The sequence below is a fragment of the Nelumbo nucifera genome, chromosome 1 (assembly GCF_055504915.1).
Source record: "Nelumbo nucifera cultivar China Antique chromosome 1, China Antique-T2T, whole genome shotgun sequence".
Lineage (NCBI taxonomy): Eukaryota > Viridiplantae > Streptophyta > Magnoliopsida > Proteales > Nelumbonaceae > Nelumbo > Nelumbo nucifera.
The window spans coordinates 62,870,439-62,893,773 of NC_142649.1; the positions used below are offsets into that span (position 1 = coordinate 62,870,439).

A 23,335-nucleotide genomic window follows, 5' to 3' on the forward strand; every position below is an offset into this window, starting at 1 on the left:
ATGCATTTAATATTTTCTTTATAGAGGACAAAGACTTCCATAAATCATAATTAAATAAAAATTTTAAAATGCCTATAATTTTGACTGTTCAGTCCAACTTTTGGAAATGGTAGAATGAATCTGACCGTGGATTGATGTCAAAATTAACAGGCAGTGCATTATAAGGGGCGGCTATTAATAGACTAGAGATGGCTGTAATTTCAGATTTCTGAGGGTAGTAACAGTCTACTTATCCCTTTTCATATTTATTTGTATTCCGTTTTTTTGCAGGCAACTCAAGCGTACTTTCTCATAAGCTACCATTAGAAAGTAGAAAGTAGAGACTCCATTCCGGTCCGCGTGACTTACTTGCCTTGCCATAAGCCATCTTCTCCATCACCAGGTCATATACTGACTGCATTCCCTTTGCGCTCTCCGCCTCTCTGTCTTAGTCATGGCGGCTCTGAACGGAGCAACAGGTGATCTCAAATCGACCTTTCGCCTGGTATACTCCAAATTGAAATCTCAGCTACTCCAAGATCCCGCTTTCGAGTTCACGGATGATTCTCGTCAATGGGTAGAGCGGGTAACAAAACTCCTCTCCTCTTCTTGTTCTTATTTCTTACCACTCAAGATCTATAGTCCTTAATGTTTTCTTCCCGTTAATATTGTAATTGTTGGTATCTGAATGCTTATTCTCACGCAATTGGATGTGAACGTTTGTTGCTTTATTTGTCGAGTAATCCGAGTAGTTCGTAGGATTCTTTTTCCTGTATCTATGTTATCTTGTCATCTATGCACCAGTTTTTCTTTCTTTCTTTCTTCTTGTTTTCTGAAAAAGGCTTGGAAATGATATCTTTTACTTGCTCTGTTGCTTAAGTCATCGTTCAGAGCTATGATAAATAAACGGTAATCTGTTTGATTAAGCGCGGTATTCTTGGATAAATAGATACGGGACTCCAAGAAGGGGAAGAAAGAATTGTTCTTTTATGAAGTGGATTTGAAAATCATCTCTAATAATGGATTGTGTGTAGCTCAGGAGAGAGCAGAAAAGGGAATGAATAAATGATCCAATTCCAACTTGATAGATTTAGTGCTATGGTTTACAAGGGTATTAGGGCGTGCTTTGTTAGGAAGTGGAAATGGAGATCCGACTTTACTGCATGCATAAACAATTATTGTTACATGATAGAATGCATATTTTCTTAGCTCGGATCATGTTTTGCTTCAAGACTCTACAGAAAAGACTACCTCCTTCATGCCTATGTTCTTGCTAGCTGCTACCATGCTAACAGCCTAACACTACCTTTTCTTTCACAACCTGTTCTCTCTGATTGTTACCACAACAGGAAGGATTTTACTTTACAAATCTCTTTTTATAAGATGTATTGTCATGCAGTTTAAGAAATTTGATGATGACTGTTCTAGTCCATTTCCATGAGGTGGTGTTACTCTTCTCTAACAGCTTGTTAAGAGATTTAATAACTGTGCTAATTTCCAAACATATGCTGCTGATGGTGCTAACACTAGACTTTCTCAACCAAGATATACCATTGCAGCACTACCTTTGTTTTGATTGCACACAGATAACAGATTGCGATTGTCAAAGTGGAACCATTAATTCTGCATGCATACATATTCCCCCTCCCTAAAATTTCTCAAACAAATCAACAGAACAGCAAAAGTTTTGTTCATATTAGCTTACATTACCATTCATTATCATTCTGATCCTCCAAGAGGGTTTATGGTATATATTGTTCTTTCATCTTGCTAATTCATTTGAAGAAAAGCTTTGGGTTTTTATTTCTTGTCTTGCCAATGGTAAAATGGCCTAACTGGTTTTAAGTTCAAGGTACTAGGTTGTAATTATTAGCTCTTTTTGTCATATTGTTTTCTTGAAAACTTTCTATCTATTTTCTATTCATTGTAAACTTAACTTGTTCACATTCTGACCATGTTTGTTTGCACCTTCTGCTGCAGATGTTGGATTATAATGTGCCTGGAGGTGGGAAATTAATTGCTTATACTTGTATCATTTTTTATTTGAGAAAAAAAGGATAAGTTAGTATTCATTACATGATTAGTTATGCATTTGTTTCTGCAAGGAACTGACTAAAATAGGAAGGCATCATCTAAAGAAACATGGTCCAGTCTCACCTTTATAGGTATTGGCAGGAAAGTTGAATCGAGGTCTCTCTGTGATCGATAGCTACAAGCTGCTGAAAGAAGGAAAGGAACTTACAGAAGATGAAATCTTTCTAGCATGCACACTTGGTTGGTGTATTGAATGGGTATAGTATTGGACACAATCCTTGGGCTTTTGACCGTTTGAACTTTTGTTACTAGAACATTCTTATACCCAAAATTTTCCCACCATTTATCTGTTATAGTGCATAGGAATCTTACTCATTGACAAAATACTATGCAGCTTCAGGCTTATTTTCTTGTTCTTGATGATATTATGGACAACTCTCACACACGTCGTGGTCAACCTTGTTGGTTCAGGGTACCCAAGGTATGTGGCCATAGTGAGTATAGCCATGGTGCTTCCGTTGCTTTCTTTTGTGGTGTTACATGCATTTCTATTATCATCCTTTGATTTTTGATTTGGCAGGGAGCATTACTGACTTGTATAAGTTCTTTGTTATAGGTTGGCCTTATTGCTGCAAATGATGGGATACTCCTTCGCAACCATATTCCTAGGATTCTTAGGAGACACTTCAGAGAGAAGCCTTACTATGTGGATCTGTTGGATTTATTTAATGAGGTTATTGTCTTCGTGCAAGGAAAATTCACTTTGTTTCATTTTTAGCCAAATACTGAAAGTTATCCAATTTCTCTCATTGTTTATCAGGTAGAGTTCCAGACAGCTTCAGGGCAGATGATAGATTTGATTACTACACTTGAAGGAGAAAAAGATTTGTCCAAGTACACGATGCCACTGTAAGTGAGAAAACATACATTTACTCCAATCAGTAAGTACTATATAGTGATAGTGTTCTGTAACAAGCATTATACACTTGTATCCATATCTCACCATATGCACCATTTCTCACTATTTAGCTGGTGGGCCTCGTTTATGGTGTGAAATGCAGGACATTAAAGTATTCAATAAAAAAGAAAGGCAGGATATTAAATAGTTTCCAATGGCAGTAAATGACACCATGCAGTTCCCTTAAATAAAACAATGTATGCAATTGACAAGTGTTTGTTAGAGGATTACACTATGGTTTCTGTTATTCATATCCTTGTGCTATTAGCATCATAATTTTTCTACAAACTCTTCTAACCCTACCAGTCAATGCATGGGTCATATGTATTCTATTATATGGAGTTCAGAAAACTGAAGCTTTGTGTTGTTGATGGATGCATTACAGTTTTTCCAGTGAGAGCATATCCAAGTAACATGATGCATTGACCCATTGTGCTTCTGTTCTGAAAGGAATAACATACTAGTGATGCTAAATGGCATAAGTGACATCTTAGCTCCTGAAAGTATCTTGTTTGTTATCAGCATAAAATGTCTTTTTGACTTCAGGGGTTTTCATTTTAAGCATTTTGTTGATCACTGGAATGCTATTTTGTGGGTAGATTTCTTGGTCTAATGTCTAGCCTGTTGGCTAATTTCTTGTTTTCAGCTGTTGAGGAAATCTCTCCCTCAGCAGCTTTATCCTATCTTTATTAATAATATTCACCATTTCTCAAAAAGAAAAGTCTTTTTGTCTTAATATGAATTTCCAGTCTGGATTAAATTATGTAGTTTTTCCTTGCTTTTGTGCTACCTCAATATTTTCCTCTTCTCTCTTAATATGAATTTCCAGTCTGGATTAAGTTATGATTTTAATTAAATCAAATTTCTGATGGTCTTTGCTGATATGAGTTATGATATGGTTTTGATGGATGCAGTCATCATCGCATTGTTCAGTACAAAACTGCCTATTACTCATTTTACCTTCCGGTGAGTATAAAAAAGGAGAGGAAAAAAGAAATCATTATTCTAATGCAACAATATGCTGACTTTAATTGATTTGTATATTTTAATATCTATGATGATATTTGCTTAAAGAACTATTTTCTAGAGGGTAGTCTAGTACTAATCTTTCTTTTCCTATTTTTATTTTCTCTTCTTCTTCCACATAGAATTCATGATACCTGGGAATAATTGGACATGAAAAACTTTACTTTTAGAAGCTTGTTTGATGCTCACTGGTTTGGCTTAATTTTTGTTCTTTATTTTCTTAACATTTAAATGGTGCACATCTTTTTTTTTTCCTCTTTCAATGAAGCGATAATATAACATATTCAGTTGCTTTTTCCTTTTGCTAGCATCATCCAACAAGTATTGCTGACTTACAGGAAGATGGGTTCCATTTGCAGCTGCCTGCTATGCTTGACTTCCTTTTTCTCAATAATCTGGCTGTGGCTTTGAAATATGTATTATTTGAATTTTGAAGCACTCTTGATATTCATATAACTAATTGCACATTTCTTTTTTTTTTATAAATTTTTTAATTTCATATTTCTTAGTATCTGTTTTATACTACCTTTAGAATCTTATTCTTTAGAAAAAAAGAAGCAGCTTTTATGTTTACACAATTTGCTGTCCTTCACTTATTTCCTGAATGGTTTGCCAAACAATTTGGAAACAATGTACTCTGGTCTGGTATTGGTAAGGAGGTAATGGTCCTCCAATACATGTATGGAAGGATGGATTGAGATCTCACACTAGAAGTTGTTATAATCAGTGTGACTTGACCATCCAACTTGTAGATACATGTCAAATTTTCTTTACCCATCGAAAATAAAGAAAAATAAAATCTTAGATTTTAGATATGAGCAGTACTCAGAGTAAGATGTTTTCCTTTATTCCCTATGCTTCTTAGAACTTTATTGGTATTAATACTCACTTTGATGAATCCAACTTGTCAGAATTATTGCTATTCTTTTCAGTATAATGTGTAATTTGACCATTCTATTTATATTTATTTTGAATCAATAGGTTGCATGTGCATTGCTTATGTCTGGTGAGAAACTGGATGACCATATTCATGTAAAGGACATTCTTATAGAAATGGGAACCTACTTTCAAGTACAGGTGATTGACCTCTGCACATTAACATTTCTGATATCCTAAGTTCTATTATCTGTCTATTTGGTTCTTTTGTTGTGAATTTAATGTTTTGTTATTCTTTATCTTTCATAGGATGATTATCTGGATTGTTTTGGTGATCCCAAGGTTATTGGCAAGGTAAGGTTTAGCCTTGATCTCTCATTGCTATTTGATTATGATGTTTCTATAAATATGAAGTTTCTAACCTGTCAAGGAGATCTTATTTTGTGCTTTTCTGAGGCTATCAGATAGGAACAGATATTGAAGATTTTAAGTGCTCATGGCTGGTAGTGAAAGCACTTGAGCTCGCCAATGAAGAACAAAAGAAATTATTATATGTAAGATGGCATTTCTTCTCCACCACTGTGGTGCTACTTGTTTCCCCAGTGATTTTCTTATTAATAATAATTTTATTTTTAGGAGTATTATGGTAAACCAGATCCAGACTCTGTCGCAAAAGTAAAAGAACTTTATCAAGCTCTTGATCTTCAGGTTTGATCTCTCTCTCTCTCTCTCTCTCTCTCTCTCTCTCCCATTGTAATTGGGACTGAAGAGTTCTTTATAGATTTGGCTTGCACTCCACATCTTACTCCCAAGGACTCTTTATTTTTGCTTTGTATACAATATGTCAATATGTATTGTTTATATTAGTATAAATTGTAAAATTTTGAGTACCTGCAATTGTTTTTATTGATCGATAGCAGAAATTTTTATTAATGAATAATACTTGTGAAAATTTATTACAGAAAATGGGGAGGTAAACTATCTTAACTCCCCAACATCAAAATGGCAACAAAATACTAAAAATGTGCCCAAAACAAAGAATCCTTAGCCACCCCTTGCTTAGCTAACCCATCAGCCATTGAGTTAGCACTTCTCTTCACCCAGCTGTATTGCACCTCTAAGTCCTTACACAACCAATTAAATTTTTTCTTCTCATTGCTGTAGCTCCACAAGCCACTGATATCTCCTTTCAGCCACCTAATCACCACCTTCGAGTCCCCCTCAATCACTAAGCATCTAATGCTTAATTCTCTTGCTCTTTGGATTCCTTCAAGAACTGCTAGAATTTCGGCCCTAAGAGTCACCCTCTCCAATTGGCCCAGAGAACATGGCAGTAATATACCCCTCCTCATTCTTGAAAACACCCCCTATCCCAGAAGGCCCTGGATTCCTTAAGCTACATCCATCAAAATTCAGTTTTATGAATCCGGCGGGAGGGGGGGTCCAAGTGGGACTACAGTTCCTTTTATACATAGCAGCATTAGCAACCTCTTTCCACTTTCTCATCATGTCTGCCATAGAGAATTCAGAGAATATCTCTATTGATTTCAGCCAATGAGCAACCCTTGAAAGTATCAAATCTGTTAGGTTTTCTGTGGTTCTTTCCTTATCAGAAAAAATTCGTGAATTTCTTTCTTCCCATATTGACTAGCACACTGCAGCCGTAATCTTCCCCCTTCTCTTAGGCCAACTAAAGAAGGAGAGAACAAGCATTGCACACTCACGGGGGGATTCCAAGTATACCCCAAAAGGGAAAACACCCACTCCCAAACAGTCTTAGTAACTGGACAAGTAACCATAATATGATAACTCGTTTCCCCATCAGCTTTGCAAAGAATACACCTATTGGGAAGTAAACAACAGTTGGGCCTCTTTCTTTGAAACAAGTCATTTGTGTTAAATCTTTCCAGGAAAATTTCCCAACAAAAACTACCAACCCGAGGAGGAATGGGTTGCTCCAAATGTCTTTAACCGGGAATGACAGCCCAAGCGGAGTAGTAGGTTGGACTAATGTCTCAAAAGACGAAGCACAAAAGAGCCGGATGAAGAAGGGGTCCAGATTCTGGTGTCTCCCTTACTAGGGTTCAAGAAAACATTTTCAAGGATGGTTAGCAAAGATGACATACACCCCAAATCTGTATCCCTTATTGCCCTTCTCAACCCCAGATTCCACCCAAACCCAGAAGAAGAATTAGAAGGAACCAAGGAGGAAATGGGTTCATTTTTCAAATCTGACAAAGCAAACAATGATGGAAATTGGTCTTTTAGGGGTAGGTCCCCAACCCAAATTTGCTCCCAGAATTTTATTCGATTACCGGAGTTCAAGTCGTACCTGATCCAAGGGGAGAAAACTGGAAGCAGATCATGAATGGCTTTCCATGGGATTGCGACAGTAGTCCTTGCCAAAATTCCAGAATCCCAGTCATTCTCATCCAGCCCATATATGCTAGCCACAATCTTCGTCCACAATTTGTCCCTTTCCAATAGGAATCTCCACAACCATTTCCCCAATAATGCCACGTTCCTTTGCCTGATATTTCCAATCCCAAGCCCCCCTAGCTTCTTGCTCCTATTTACCACTTCCCACTTCCCACCTCACCCTATGGTCTTTCTTCTCCACTCTTGGTTCCCATAAAAAATCCCTCATTAATTTTTCTGTCCTGTTGGAGATCTTTGTAGGAATCTTGAGCACTGACATGAAGTAAATAGGAAGGTTGGAAAGGGTAGACCTAAACAAGGTGATTCTCCCTCCAAGAGAAAGATAATTTTTCCTCCAAGAAGCAAGCCTTTTCTCAAATCTCTCTACTACCGGGTTCCAAAAGCTTTCATTCTTGGGGTTATCTCCTAGGGGGAGGCCCAAATAAATGATAGGCCACTCCGAGATAGCGCACCCTAACACACCTGCACAATCACTTACTTCCCTTTTCATCCAAATTCACTCCCACCATACAACTCTTATCGAAGTTCACTTTAAGATTAGACATCTGCTCAAAGAGTTGTATTGTTAGTTTTAGGTTTCTGATCCATCTTATATCCCCACCCTCGCAAAATAGGATTGTGTCATCTGCAAACTGCAAGTGTGTAAGTGGTACTTCCCCCCTTCTGACTCTCCAACCTCTTATTAAGTCTCTAGAATCGGCTCTATGTATCAGTCTCCCCAGGACATCTGCAATCAGAGTACCTACAATTGTTGAATAGAGAGGGTGAGACATGTGAGGTAAACAGACCAAAAATGCATTGGGATATATAAATGTGGAATCATTATTAATGTATCTACAACTCAACTCAGCCTTGCCTAAGAAACACTCGGCTTTAAATCCCAATTATTTGGGGTCGGCTACACAAATCCTGTCCTACCATTGTGCTCTATCAAGAGGCATGCTTTCTGTCAAATTGATGTCTCACTACTGTAACATTTATTTTTGGACATAAAGAGGCATGGCATAGTCTAACCTGTAGCAGAGGTTGATACTCCAAATAATAGGTGTGTTTGACCTAGAAGACTAGAATAGAGCTCAATGGGGGTTGGGCTAGCTAAAACAGATATTAGAACTCCATTATGGTACTACGGAACCCGTAGGATATTTGTTATTGGGCACTCTTGATCTAGTTATATTGTTATAATAATACTTGTGCCTTATTTTTTGAGATATGAGAGTCCTTCAGAGGGTGGACCTTGGTGCAATGGTTGGGTTGCTCCATTGCAACCTGGGTGACCAGGGTTCAAATGTTGGAAACAGCCTCTTTGTATTGTGCAGGGGTAAGGCTGCGCACATCTTCCCCAGACCCCGCATTGGCGGGAGCCTCATGCACTGGGCTGCTCTTTTTTAGAGTCCTTCAGGCTCAGTTCAGAAGGAGTACAAATGCAAACCAAGTTTCTGTCTTCCATGTGTATATTGTAAATAAGTTGCACATTGGGTTGGAGTATCCCATTTGATGTTCTTTTTTAACATTGCAGGGTGTATTTGAAGAGTATGAGAAGGAGAGTTATAAAAAGTTGATCTCCTCCATTAAAGATCATCCAAGCAAAGCAGTGCAAGCTGTGTTGGAGTCCTTCTTGGAGAAGATTTACAAAAGGCAGAAGTAATGAGGGCATGAAGAAACAATCGCAAAGGGAGGAGAACGGGGATGATATAAAATTCCACTTCTTTCTTTTCCTAATTTGTTTTCTTTGTCCATTTATGTTTTAATTTACCTGTGATGCCGTCTTCTATATGCATGAACACTTACTGCTGCTTCTGTTAATTTTCTTTCACCAGAACAAATCCTTGCATTTTCGAAATTTGAGTTTTGGGTTCCATCCATCATTAGTTATTAGAGCTTAATGGCATGCCAAACCAGTGTGAGGCAAAATTGGGTTCGTCCAATTGAACTACAGAACTAAATTTGACATAATCATGCATGCATTTTATAGATTAATGCAACTAGAAGCTTGGGCCTGCAGATACAAGAAACGTAATATGGGACATTGGATTCAGTTCTCACAAGACTGCTCACACTGTCCTCACAGCCACTTGCAACTGTGTATTTGGAATATCTCCATACTTGTATGTTTTGGACTCGGTATATTGCCATGTATCGCATGTTAAGAGAACCGAGATATACCACCGGAGATATACCGCTGGCTTCGTGGAAGAGATCAATTGGGTAAAGATCATACAGATGCCATTTTGACAATGAGAATTCTGGTAAAGTTGAAGAGCTGCTTTTTGATATCAGGGAAGATTCATCTGATTATTCTTTTTAATGTAGAAAATCTGTTATGGATCGATTCAGTGTGTGGGCTGTGGACCACTGTTATTTGCAGTCCGTTTGTTTGCACCAGGGCAAATGAAATTTACAACCGGTGAAACCTTCAGTGAAACCTCTGAATCATAATATTTCACGTTTCAATGACCTCGAAAACCGATACACACCGGCGAAATCCACCCAAATTTCAATGAGTGGATGGCCATGGCCTCGTGCCGCTGGCTGAAATCATGCCCCGAAAGAATTCGAATTTCCTCCTTGACAATATCTCCCGACTCCCGTCGTATACGTATCTTTTGATTTTCTTTTCATTCATGGGAGGTGTTCCGAATGCGAACCAATGCACGGCTGCAATTACTGTGAAAGTGTGAGATGGTTCAGGTGGGTGTGAGGAGGGAATCGGGATTCGCCCCGAATACTCACCGCTTTTTAGGAGAGTCCACTCTTTTTTATTAGCCACGTGTCATCCGACAATTTCTGGGCATTAAAAATGTCAGATCATCGGTTGTAAACGGGTAAAGTCTCTTGCTGGTTATAGGGAGACGAGACCTGGGGAGTGTGATCCATTCCCGCCTTCGTCAGCAATCATCAGGATTGGAGACAGGGTCACAGGGCTATCCCCATCGAGATTTTGATCTGCCACGTCACAATTAATTTAACCACGTCAGATCATGTGTGAGACCCCAATCAGTCAATCACAACTCAATGACGAGGATTCCTCCTCCCCTATTTTTACTTTATTTATTTAAGGTGCGTATGAATTTCCAAACTTAGACCAGGCAAAGAATGGATATGGAGTCTCTTTGGCTTTCATTTTCATGCCTCGTTCTTTCGGTCTCTCTCTTGTCAATTTGGATTTCGATATTTCCGTTTCGGAAATTAGGATTTTCTGAAGGCTTTTCGTGATCTTAATTTTCTTTTCTCGAGTTATGCAGTTTTGATTTTTCTTCTTCTGTATTTTTGTTTTTTGGTGATCAAAATTCTGTATCCATTTATTGGTCCCACTTCATTTTTTTCTCAATATTTCCCCATCTTTCTCTTTTCCTATCTAAATTATTATGTTTTTTTACCAGAATTATTTATTTTATTTGATTCATTTTTTAATCATTCTTTTCTTTTCTTCACATTGAACCTTCTGTTTGATTTGAGTTTTTTGTATTCTTTATTTTCAGTTGATACTTCTGTTCATATTCATTAATGTATGATTCTATTGTTTTTCCTCCCATCTGTGACAAAAATAAGATTTTCTGCTGCTCAAATGGGATCCTTTTGTTTATGTAATCTGTAATTAATAAAAAACGAAACCATTGTAAAATTCTTTTCTTTATTAAAGAATAAGAATTCTTTCTTTATTTTCTTTTGTAAGATTAATTTCTAATTTTTCAATTTTCAACGTAAATGATAAATCGCGTTTTCATTTAATTTGCACACAAAAAAGAAAAAAAATGAAGCTTTTGGTACGTGTGATCGAAGCGCGAAATCTACGCGCATTGGATCTTAATGGTTCAAGTGATACTTATGTTCGGTTACACCTGGGAAAGCAAAAATTTAAGACGAAGGTGTTGAAGAAGAACTTGAATCCTTCTTGGGGCGAGGAGTTCAGTTTTGGGGTTGAGGACCTCCGTGAAAAGCTCGTTGTCTCTGTTCTAGTCGAGGATAAATACTTCAACGACGACTTCGTGGGCAAGCTCAAAGTGCCCGTTTCCAAGGTTTTCGACGCCGAGAATAAGTCTCTCGGCACTACCTGGTATCCTCTGAAACCCAAGAATAAGAAGAAGTCCAAGAACAAAGAATGTGGTATGTAGTATGCACTCCCATAATCAGCTTCCTGTTTCTCCTGTTGTGTTATTGGGTTGGTGGGGATATTTTTATTACGGTTTCCTTTTGAAATTTATTGCTTTTAAATTTTTTGATTTATAAGCAGTTATAACCAAAATTTATTTCCGTCATTTGATGTTATAATTTTTAACTGCATTATTGTTCTTATTGCAGAAATGCGATTGCTCTATTGCTTATGGTTTTATAAATTTGTTGGTTATCTCTCTCTCGCTTTTTTGTTTGGCAGGCGAAATTCTTCTCACCATATCTTTATCTCAAAACAACTCTTTCTTAGACGAGAAATTGTCCCGTACTGGTGATAATGTGCCACAAATGAGGAATTCTGTCGACTTAATAAGTGAATCATTTTCTGGATCCCCCAGTGGACCCTTAAAATCCCCTTATGCAGCGGGAATGGAGGAGACCATTTCTGCAAAGGATGAAAAAATGTCATCACAGACACTTAGTGGTCTGATAGCTCAAATTTTTCTTAAACAGGGGGAAACAATATCTCCTAGCGCTAGCAGTAGAAGTATTGCTACCGTGGACTCACCTGAGACGTCCAAAGTTGAAGTTAATGAGAATAAATCCGAAGAACAGTCCTTTGGTGGCAATTTTGAAGAAGCAATAAGGAGCATGTCAGAAAGAGATCAAGGTGGGGAGGTACCTGGCAATTTACCAGGAGGGATACTTCTCGATCAATCTTATATTATTGCACCGTCCAGCTTGAATTCTCTACTCTTCTCACCTGATTCAGATTTCCAGAAATCGTTGGCAGAGGTGCAAGGAACCACTGAAATCCAACAAGGACCTTGGAGATGTGACAATTGCACGGAGAACTTAAAAAGAGTAATTACATACACAAAGGCTGCAACTAAATTGATCAAGGCTGTGAAAGCAACCGAAGAACAGGTATATCTGAAAGCTGATGGGAAGGTTTTTGCAGTTTTGTCAAGCGTAAGCACACCAGATGTTATGTATGGGAGCACCTTCAAGACGGAATTGCTCTTCTGTATTACACCTGGACCTGAGCTGCCTAGAGAAGAACTATCATCACGGTTGATAATATCATGGCGCATGAACTTTATACAGAGCACTATGATGAAAAGTATGATAGAAGGTGGGGCACGACAAGGTCTTAAGGACAGCTTTGAGCAGTTTGCTGATTTGTTATCTCAAAATGTTAAGAAGGTTGATTTGAAGGACCTTGGGTCCGACAAGGAGCTGGTTTTGGCTTCTTTGCAGGTGGAGCCACAGTCAGGTTGGAAGCTCGCATTCCAATATTTTGCAAATTTTACAGTAGTTTCTACTATTGTTATGGGAGTGTATGTAATCGCACACATCTTATTAGCCATGCCCAGCTTGGTCCAAGGGCTTGAGTTTGTAGGGCTTGACTTGCCAGACTCAGTTAGTGAAGTGATTGTAAGTGGAATTCTTGTTCTTCAGAGCCAACGCCTTTTGGGGTTGATAGCCCGTTTCCTGCAGGCCAGAGTTCAGAAAGGTAAAACATTGTTAACAACCCCCTAACTTTATTTTCTTTTATAATAATTCGTTTTATGTGCTTAAATTGTACAAGTGCAATAACTTAAACGGACTTTAAGGTAAAACAGATAAATATGAGTTAATTGGCTTACTAGGATAGCCCTTAGTTTATTAACTATGAGTTATGATGTTTTCACCGATGACATTAAGTTGCTGATCTTTGGACTAGCTTGTGCAATTTTCTAGCTGAAGTTAGGAACTGGGAGTAATTTCTACTATATTATCAGAAACCTTGACCTTGGGTGTATCATTAATAACATTGGGAATATAATGTTCCATTTTCTTTTCCTAGAAGTAATGCCCATTCTGGTTTTCTTCAATTATGTCTTTGGGTGCTTCTTTTGCATTTCATGTTCAGAACTATGCTTCTTGTCATATAACCCGATGGATAGGATGTTAATGGAAGCAAGCAATTATATACATACACATAAGATGCAAAGCTTGGAATCAAGACATGTTAGAAAGTCAAAATCCTATTAGTTTTCTTAAAGCAAAACCAAAAGTACCCAAACACCTTCCTTTTGGTGCTGTTGTGAAGCTTATTAGTTACCTACTCCAATGATCCAAAAGTCTTCTGATTTTGTACATGATTTGAATAAGCAATTTCACCAATTCAGTAATTTTAGAATTTTCTATTTTGTTTGGGAAGTGTTTTAGAGGGTTTCCAGTTTCACAGAATTCAGCTTTCAATTTTTAGAATATACTTGTCTAAGGTGGGGTCAAAATAGGAATTCTTTAGTAATTGAAAGTGAGTAGTTGTATTTGGTATGTCAGACTGATTTCTTGAGTCTTAATGGAAGTATTTAGACATCGCATATGCATCTGAGTACAGGATCAATCTTTATTATAGAAAGATGTTGATTATTGAAAATTAAGTTCAATGTTTTGGAAACTGTAGGTTCAACTGGAACCAGGCCCCTTTCTGGTCCCAAGAGTGGACCATTCAGAATATGGTCAGAAACCATTGACTGATAAAAATGTGGTTGAACCATGGCTGAACTGGTGTTAAACCAGGAATTCCACTTTTATAACTATATTTTAAATGAACATATTTATGTCATTAACAATCAATCCAGTTGAACTATTATCAAACTGGTAGAACCATGAAAAACCCCTTCCTGGTTCTCTGTCTGATCCAGTTTTCAAAGAAAATTTTGAATGTGATTTCCTTTGTTATTTTTCTTGAGTTTTGACTCTCTAAAGGCCATTACCCAATGATGGTCTTGACTATCCAGGGTAGACTGGATATCGTCCTAACCTTTAGCATTTATTTTTCGCACAAAGTGACTGTTCTGAGATCTGAGATTTTATTATGCACTACATAATGGCTGATCTTGATTCTCTCAAAATACCATTTTTTTTGGTGTTACTTCATTGAAGGCCTCATATTAAGTGGTTTGAATTGGTAGTTGGATTTCGAAGAGATGGTGACTCTTCTATCTGCTTATTTGTGTGTACCTATTCTTGGCCTTTTCCATTATATCAGATTTCTACCAATTCTAGTTGATTTTTCCATCCTACATTAAATTGGTAACATTAACCAACGTTATGTTACAATGTTCTCACATAGTGGAGATCCTTTAGGGAAAGACTCAACAATAGCGAGATAATGTGATGTTCCTGATTGCTTACTGGCTTGATCATTCAGAGGACAATATAATTAAACTGAAGGTGAAGAAGGATGTATTTATCAAGATTCAAGCATATGACACTTGTAGTCAAAACTCCAATTGAAGAATTGAAGAAGCTTGCTGAGAACAACAAGATAGTGATGAAGCAAATATATGAGCTAGTGGTGCTGAAGTAAAGTTAAAGTAAAACACTCAAAGAAACAGTATGGTAAGCCTGGCATGGGGTATTTTGTAACAACATTATTTTGAGTATCATTCTTAATTTTCCATAAGATGCATAGAATTCAAAGTTAGTGCATTTATGAGGACTGAGGTTTATTGTGATCATGGGCCAAGTTTTATGCTCAAATACTTAAAATCTCAAGGATGACTTTTAATGGAGGTAAATAATGTCAAGCTCTGCCCATAGAATCTGAATGGGAGGAATCAAACTCATAATCTACCATAAGATATGGATTTTAGGTCAAGAATTATATTGGAAATTCAATTATACCATCATTTTTCCAAGGGCCATTTTTGGTATGCTCAAAAGTTTCAAACAATTTGAATTTGGTATTGTTTGGAAGTCTAGTTATGTATTTATGAAATAAAATGATCATGTGTCTCGAATATGGTTTAAGTTATATCCAACAATTGAGATACAAGTTTGTGTTGGGAGGATTTGCTAATTTAGGAGTCTTAGAATTTTGTATTGCTTTATTAGGGAACTGCAATTATGTTTGTTGAGTTTACTTAATTAGAGTTTGAATCGGGAAATGTTTTGAAATATGAGGCAGTTGTGCTTAGTACCTAAATTTGATTTCTTAGGTATTAAGGAAATTGATCATTGAAAATTGACTGACACTTTGCTTTGTTACCATGCATAGGTTTGAATCTCGCATGTTTTCTTCTTCTTCTTGGTATATCTATCTTAATAATCTCCTAGGCTCCTCTATATCAGAGTGGCAAATACTGTGGGTTCCCTTTTTTGCTGCTTAATTGACAAAGGAATATATGCTTGGCTTCTGCTTTCAAGTTTCAGGTTTATAGTGACTGGAATGATCTTTATTGAGCTAGAATAGACAAGGTCCTCAACTTGCTAAGTTATGACATTTAGCTTAAAAGTAACTATTGGAGATGACTTACTGATGAAGAAATAAAGATTAATGGTAAAAATGTAATATGAGAATGGTGATAAAAACTTAATAAACTAATATTCAATCAATAAATATAATACTTGCTACAAACTGAAGATAGATCCTAATGAAGTCAGCACCATTAAGTTTTCTCTAGTAGTTTGCATCTAGAGATAGGGCTGTGAATGGGTTAGGTCTGGGTAGACCTGATTCTAGCCAATAAAAAAGATACATAGACTTAATTCCAACAGGGTCTATAAGTAAACTGATCCTATTAATAATTGGGAGTATCAAGTCTGACTGGTAAGACCCAAACTGATGTCTCTAGCATGGTATTTTGGCAATGAAAGTATAAAACTACAAACCTCCTTAATCTATTTTCTCAAAATATCTTATATTTCCCCTATAAAGTGACAACCTTAGACATCTTATGTTAAATTATTATAGATAAACCATGACAAACATTTATAAAGCATACACACGTGCATTCATATATACAGACCATAATTGGTTAGATGGCTAAAAGGAAAATTCAATGGTTCTGGACATATAGGCATGTTATTGGAGATCTGCCAACAGTAGAGATGACTTAGCAAAACAAGGAGAAACCAAAGATCGATTTTTCTAGGGGCTTGGTTCCCTAAAATAGAAATTTGTAAAGAGGGATGGCTATTAGGTGCTAGGCCAAATTTCCCGCCTGGGTACTGAAATATAACATTATCATCAATCAATAAAGTTTTTAGTTGCTGACAAATAAAAGCCTGTGTCTTAATTGGGTAAAACCCATTACCTATGTTATTAATCTAGTTCGACAGATCTAGAAGAGAGAAGGGAGAAGAGAGAAGAGAGAAGAGATAAGAGAGGAGAGAAGAGAGAAAAGAGAGATCTATTCCAAGTTGAGTGGTTGGCGGCACCTAAGTTAATATTTATACTTAGGGCGACAACTCATAACTAATACACTGCGGAAAAGACAAAAAGACCCTTTAGTAGGCCACAAGCCTCTACATACACATGACAACACTCCCCCTCAAGTTGGAGCATATATGTCAATCATGCCCAACTTGTCACACAGTTCATTATGTCGCAAATAGTGAAGACCCTTTGTAAGGACATCAGCTAGTTGTTCCTTGGAACTGATGTAAGGAGTACAAACTTCTCCCTTTTCAAGTTTCTCCCTTATGAAATGCTTGTCGACTTCAATGTGCTTAGTCCTGTCATGAAGAACTGGATTGGCTGCAATATTAATGGCTACCTTGTTGTCACAATAGAGAGACATTGGGCCATCAATCGAGAGGCCTAACTCTTCAATCAAATTCTTCACCCATAGTACTTCAGCAACTCCATGTGCCATGGCCCTATACTCGGCCTCAGCACTAGATCTGGCCATTACACTTTGCTTTTTGCTTCTCCAAGTGACCAAGTTCTCACCAACAAAGGTACAATATCCCTTAGTTGATTTCCTATCATCAACTGTTCCAGTCCAATTTGCATCGGTGTAGACTTCCACTTTCATATGATCATGTTTCTTGAAAAGAGTTGTAAATCAGTCCTCTAAATCTGATGTAAGCTTGGGAAAATTAGAGAAAAAAGAGGAAGAAAAGAAGAGAACAGCAGTACAAGAGAATGAAGATGGAGAAAAGAGGAGGAAGAAGAAGAATTCGAATGTCTCTTCCCTCCCTTCTCTAATCCTTTTACTAAACTTCAATCTTAACATAATTATAAGTATACCCTTAAGTGGGTGGCCAACTAGGCAGCAACATAAAGAGAACTGGCAAAAGAAATAACAGGCCCATTAGCTAACAAATAAATAAAACATACTACAAGAAAAGATACTAGGGCCCATTCAGCCCAGCCTCTTTACACTCCCTCTCAAGCTGAGCATAGATGTCAATCATGCCCAGCTTGCTTATATAGTGTGTCAGTTTCCCTCTCGGAACTCCCTTGGTCAAAATATCAGCCGGCTGCTCTTATGAGGTGATGAATGGCAAACAAACTTCTCTTGAGGAAACTCTTTCCCGTATAAAATGTCTATCAACCTCAATGTGCTTAGCTCTATCATGTTGAACAGGATTATGTGCAATATTGATAGCTGCTTGGTTGTCACAGTAGAGCATCATTGGCTTCTCATAGTCAACTCCCAATTCTTCTAAAAGGGATCGTAGCCACATTAATTCTAAAACACCATGTGCCATAGCCCTATATTCGGCTTCAACAGAGGATCTGGCAACTACAGACTGTTTCTTACTCCTCCATAAAACAATATTCCTTGCCACCAAAGCACAATAACCTGAGGTGGATCTCCTATCGTTAGTACACCCTGCCCAATCAGCATCAGTGTATGCTTACAGCTTCATGTGTCCATGTTTGGCAAATAGAATACCTTTCTCTGGAGTACCTTTCAAGTAACACAGAACTCTTTCTACAATAGCTCAATGAGTATCTCTAGGAGAATGCATAAATTGATTAATAACACTCACTGCATAGGAAATGTCCGGCCGAGTCATGCAAAGATATAACAACTTCCCAAGCAGTCTCAGAAACACTCCCTTATCAGATAAAAGTTCACCATCTGTAGCAGAAAGCTTGTGATTAGGATCAATAGGAGTGGAGTCTGGTTTAACACCAAGTTTGTCAGTCTCAGCAAGGAGGTCAAGGACATATTTGCGCCGAGAAATGAAGATACCATCTTTAGATCTAGCAACTTCAATGCCCAAAAAATATCGGAGATTTCCTAAATCCTTGATCTCAAATTCAGAGTTAAGAAATCTTTTGAGTTTACTGACCTCTTGGGTGTCATTACCCGTGACCACAATATCATCAACATAGACTATAAAAAAGGTCACCAGAGAGCCACTTCTTTTCAAGAACAAGGTATGATTCGATTGAGTTTGTGCATAACCAAATGAGACAATAGCAGTCCTGAACCTCTCAAACCAAGCCTGAGGATACTATTTGAGACCATAAGGTGATTTTTGCAGTTTACACACCTTCCCCTGCATTTCCTTTCCATACACCCCTGGAGGCAAAGACATAGACCTCTTCATGTAGATCGCCATTCAAGAAGGCATTTTTAACAACAAACTGGTGGAGAGGCCAATCAAAAGTAGTAGCCAGAGATAACAAAACCCGGACTAAGGTTATCTTAGCCACAAGAGCAAATGTCTCAAGATAGTCAATACCATACATCTGAGTGTAGCCTTTAGCAACCAACCTGGCCTTAAACCTCTCAACAGAGCCATCAAAGTGATATTTAATGGCAAGAAAAGAGTAGTAGGTAGGAGATAGAAGGCTATAAGATAGGTGTTTGGAGATACAATGGGTTATGCACTTCCGCTTGCCCTTGCGGAAAGCAATAGGAAGATCAAGGTCTGGGAAGGATGTAGCTGGGTCAAAGGAAGGCCGACCTGTTACCTTAGTAATGATGGGTGGAGCAAGAGGCTCTTCTGTAGGAGTGGAAACAACTTGCCCATGTCTGAATCTGTGCCTTTGGTATCACCTTTGAAGAACAGGATGAGGAGGAATTACAGGAGGATGAGGTGGAGGAGGAGGAATAGTAATATTGGAGGTAGGCCCAGTGGGAGAAGTGGACACCTCATGAGATGATTCAAAAGGAACAGGAAGAGGAACTACTAGAGACATAGCAAAGGGTTCCTTAGATTTCTCCCCCTCAGGAGGAATACTAAAGAAAGGAGTAGACAAAGCAAATGTGACATCATGAGATACAAAACGAGTGCCATTAACTGGATCAAAATAGCAATATCCCTTCTGTGTGGGGGCATATCCTAGAAAAACACATTTACGAGCCTTAGGTTCAAATTTGTGCCTTTGATGGCTATGAACATGCACATAACAAGTGCACCAAAAACACAGAGAGGAAGAGAGAAGAGATCTTCATCTGAAAGAGAAGGCTAAAGGGGGTTTTGAAGCCAAGAACCCTGGAAAGCATACGGTTAATAAAAAAAGTAGCAGTAAGGACAACATCTCCCCAAAATTGTATAGGAACATGGGATGCAAAAAGGAGGGATCTGGCAACTTCAACCACATGTCGGTTCTTCCTTTCCGCCACTCCATTCTGTTGTGGAGTGTAGGAACAAGAATTATGATGAATAACCCCAAAAGTTTCAAGATAGGCTGAGAGGGTTTTCTCAAAATACTCCTTAGCATTATCAGAACGGAATATTTTGATCCGGGTGTTAAACTGGGTAAGAATGACTTCATGAAATTTTTGCACAATAGTTGGTACTTCATCCCTAAATTTCATGAGATAAATCCAAGTGTAACGAGAGTAATCATCAATATAAAGGATAAAGTACCTATAACCCCCCATAATAGGCAAATGATATGGCCCCCATACATCAGAGTGAACAATATGAAAAGGAGAAATATATCTTTTATTGCTTACTGAATAAGATTGTCTACAATGCTTTGCCAGTTCACACGACTCACAATGAAGACTTGATAAAGACACTCCCTTAAACATATTTGGAAATAAATGACTCAAAGCAGAAAAAGACAAATGACCAAACTAAAAGTGACATAACATGATTTTGTCAACAGACTCTAACAATACTGACTCCAAGGCAACTCCATGAGGTGGTCCAAGAGCACTATCAGGTGTGTCCAGCAAGTATATTCCGTTCGCCTCATGGCCACTCTCAATCATCATTTGAGACTGTAGGTCTTGAAAAACACAATGAGTGGGAAAGAAGGTTATGCTACAGTTCATGGATTTAGTCAGGTTACTAATAGATAAAAGATTTGTATTAAGTTTAGGGACATGAAGGATAGAGGATAAATAAAGGGTGTTAGAGGTTTTTATATCCCTTTTACCAGAAATGGGAGCAAGGGACCCATCAGCAAGGGATATTTTCTCTTTACCAAAGAGAAGGTAGTATGAATAGAAAATGTTAGACAAGCTAGTCATATGGTCTAATGCACCAGAATCAATGATCCAATGGATTTAATGATTACTTGAAACTAAAGCATGGTTTGTAGAAGCACGGATACCTGAGTGAGCAAATGCTGATGATGATGATGTGTTGCCTGAAGAGTGAGATGTAGAAACAGTAGACTCCAAGTGACTTAATAGCCTACCATACTTTTCAAAGTCTACCTTCATTGCTGCCAACTGTTCAATGGTGGACTTCTCTTCACTCTCCTTACTTCCTCCTTCTGGTACTGTGGCAACATTAGCTGTTTTCGGATTTCCTGTCTGACTGCCCTTCTTAAAATTGTTGTTATTCTTAAACTGGTCAGGATGAAGCTTCCAGCAAGTGTCCTTCGTATGCCTCGGTTTCTTGCAATATTCACATACCTGCTCCTTCTCAATTGGAACCTTCGGCTTTATTCCCGCATGTGCAAAGTGTTCCGTAGGTGGACCCTGTAACTGAACCTGCCGCGTACTCTCCTCACTGCTCACCATAGCATATGCCTAGGCAAGAATAACATCATCTTTGGCCAGAATATTCTGCCTAATGATGTCAAACTCAGGGTTGAGTCCAGTAAGAAATTCAAACACCCTGTTTCTTTCCACTAACTTCCTAAACATTTCTGAGTCATTCTTAGTCTCTCATGCAACTGTCTCCATAACATCAATTTCCTGCCATAAGGATTTTAGTATAGAATAGTAGATTGCCACACTCTTCTCCCCTTGTCTTAGATTCTTCACATCACTTTTCAGCTTGTAGACTCTAGCCACATTCAACTTTTGTGAATAAGTTTCAGTAACACTGTCCTAGATCTCCTTGGCAGAGGACATCCAGAGATAGTGTTGACTTATATGAGTTTGCATAGAGTTGACTAACCATCCTATAACAGTATAGTTCTCCTGCATCCATTTCTCATATTCAGGGTTTGTCTCTTTGAGTTTCACTTTAGTGCCTGTGAGGTACCCTAATTTTCCTCTACTACAGACATAAATCCTTATAGACTGTGCCCAAGCAAGATAATTTGTCCCATCTAGCTTGATTGTGGTCACATTAGTCAAAACGGAATCTACCGAGCCAAGCCCGAAAACCGACACCTGCTTGAACTCACTTCCGTATTGCTCCATTAATCAAACGAAAATAAAAAAACCAGAAATTTGGTCCTTATAAACTTACTTGAAGTCAAACCAGTACCCAGATGCTTGAAAACTAGGGTTTCACTGCGTCCGGCTGTTGGGAAGAAAGAGAGAAGATGCAGCCTCTCCTACCAGAGCTTCCCAATCTCTTCCAAACCTGAACCACCCTCTTTTAGAAGTCAAAAGACACCTACCAAGCACAGAGCGCCACACCCAAAGCTTCACTTTTACTTGTAACTTCGAAAATCTCTAATCGGCTAGGGTTTTGGGCAGAAACAGTACATCACCACTTATTGGCAATATTCGGCCATATTTACACTCTCCAAACCCTCTACCAATTAGGCCAAAGATCCTCTGAACTATAGAGAACCTATCTCTCCATACACTCTCTTAAATCGAAGGGTGTATGGGGAAAGAGAAAGAAGAAAAGAAGGAAGAAAGAAACCTGTTTTGATACCAAGTTGTAAATCAGTCCTCTAAATCTGATGTAAACTTGGGAAAATTAGAGAAAAAAGAGGAAGAAAAGAAGAGAACAACAGTACAAGAGAAGGAAGATGGAGAAAAGAGGAGGAGGAAGAAGAAGAGTTCAAATGTCTCTTCCCTACCTTCTCTAATCCTTTTACTAAACTTCAATCTTAACATAATTACAAGTATACCCTTAAGTGGGCGGCCAGCTAGGCAGTAACATAAAGAGAATTAGCAAAAGAAATAACAGGCCCATTAAGATAGGTCCATTAGCTAACAAATAAATAAAACATACTACAAGAAAAGATACTAGGGCCCATTCAGCCCAGTCTCTTTACAAAAAGTAACCCAGTTCCTGGATACTTCTTTAGATATTTGAGTACCCTTTCAGCTGCCTCTAGATGGGAGGATGTTGGTGCATGCATAAATTGACTGAGGACACCAACAACATAAGCTATATCCGGTCGAGTCATTGATAGGTTGAGGAGTCTTCCTACCAACCTCTGAAATTTCCTGATATCTGTCACTGGTTCTCCAGTACAATCACCAAGCCGATGGTTTTCTTCAATAGGAGAGTCTATAGGTTTTGTTCCTAACTTTCCTGTGTCCTGCAAAAGATCTAGGACATACTTCATTGGGGAAATGAAGATGCCCCTTTCTGAGCGGGCAACCTCAATACCAAGGAAATAATGTAGCTATCCCAGATCTTTCACCTCAAATTGCATAGCAATGGATTCTTTGACCTTTTAATCTCAGAGTCCCAATTCCCCGTAATCACAATGTCATCAACATAGACAATTAATACCACAACATTCTTCTGGTTTCTCTTGACAAATAGAGTATGGTCAGATTGGCACTACTTGAACCCAATTTGCTGTAAAGCCAAGTGAAATCTGCTAAACCAGGCCCTTGGGGATTGTTTCAAACCATATAAAGATTTTTTTAGTTTGCAAACTTTCCCTTCACACCCTTGTGCTACAAACCCAAAAGCATTTTTTATGTCCAATTGGTGGAGCTCCCAATCAAAGTTAATAGCCAAGGATAGTATAATCCGAATAGTGTTCATTTTAGCAACTGGGGC

At 38.1% G+C, this 23,335-nt stretch overlaps 2 protein-coding genes across 7 annotated transcripts in view; both read left to right on the top strand.

Moving 5' to 3' along the window:
* The first annotated feature begins 272 nt into the window (after positions 1 to 272).
* On the top strand, positions 273 to 9,155 carry LOC104594300 (farnesyl pyrophosphate synthase-like). Its single transcript, XM_010254539.3, has 12 exons — positions 273 to 565; positions 1,960 to 1,984; positions 2,155 to 2,270; positions 2,408 to 2,494; positions 2,630 to 2,746; positions 2,834 to 2,922; positions 3,886 to 3,937; positions 4,979 to 5,074; positions 5,183 to 5,227; positions 5,338 to 5,427; positions 5,510 to 5,581; positions 8,832 to 9,155. The coding sequence occupies exons 1-12, from the start codon at positions 434 to 436 to the stop codon at positions 8,958 to 8,960; spliced, it is 1,050 nt and encodes a 349-aa protein (XP_010252841.1). The 5' UTR covers positions 273 to 433; the 3' UTR covers positions 8,961 to 9,155.
* Positions 9,156 to 10,181: 1,026 nt separating this feature from the next.
* Positions 10,182 to 23,335, top strand: part of LOC104594299 (C2 and GRAM domain-containing protein At1g03370-like) — a 31,262-nt gene continuing 18,108 nt past the window's right edge. For 2 of the 6 annotated variants that reach the window (XR_016081086.1, XM_088896170.1), the window contains exons 1-3: positions 10,185 to 10,372; positions 11,074 to 11,419; positions 11,688 to 12,941. Coding sequence is in view for 4 of the 6 variants with exons in the window: in XM_088896170.1 (XP_088752296.1) it covers positions 10,328 to 10,372; positions 11,074 to 11,419; positions 11,688 to 12,941 (1,645 nt within the window). In the remaining 2 variants the exon portion in view is untranslated. The other 4 variants (XR_734711.3, XM_010254538.3, XM_088896179.1 and 1 more) reach the window with 3 other exon arrangements.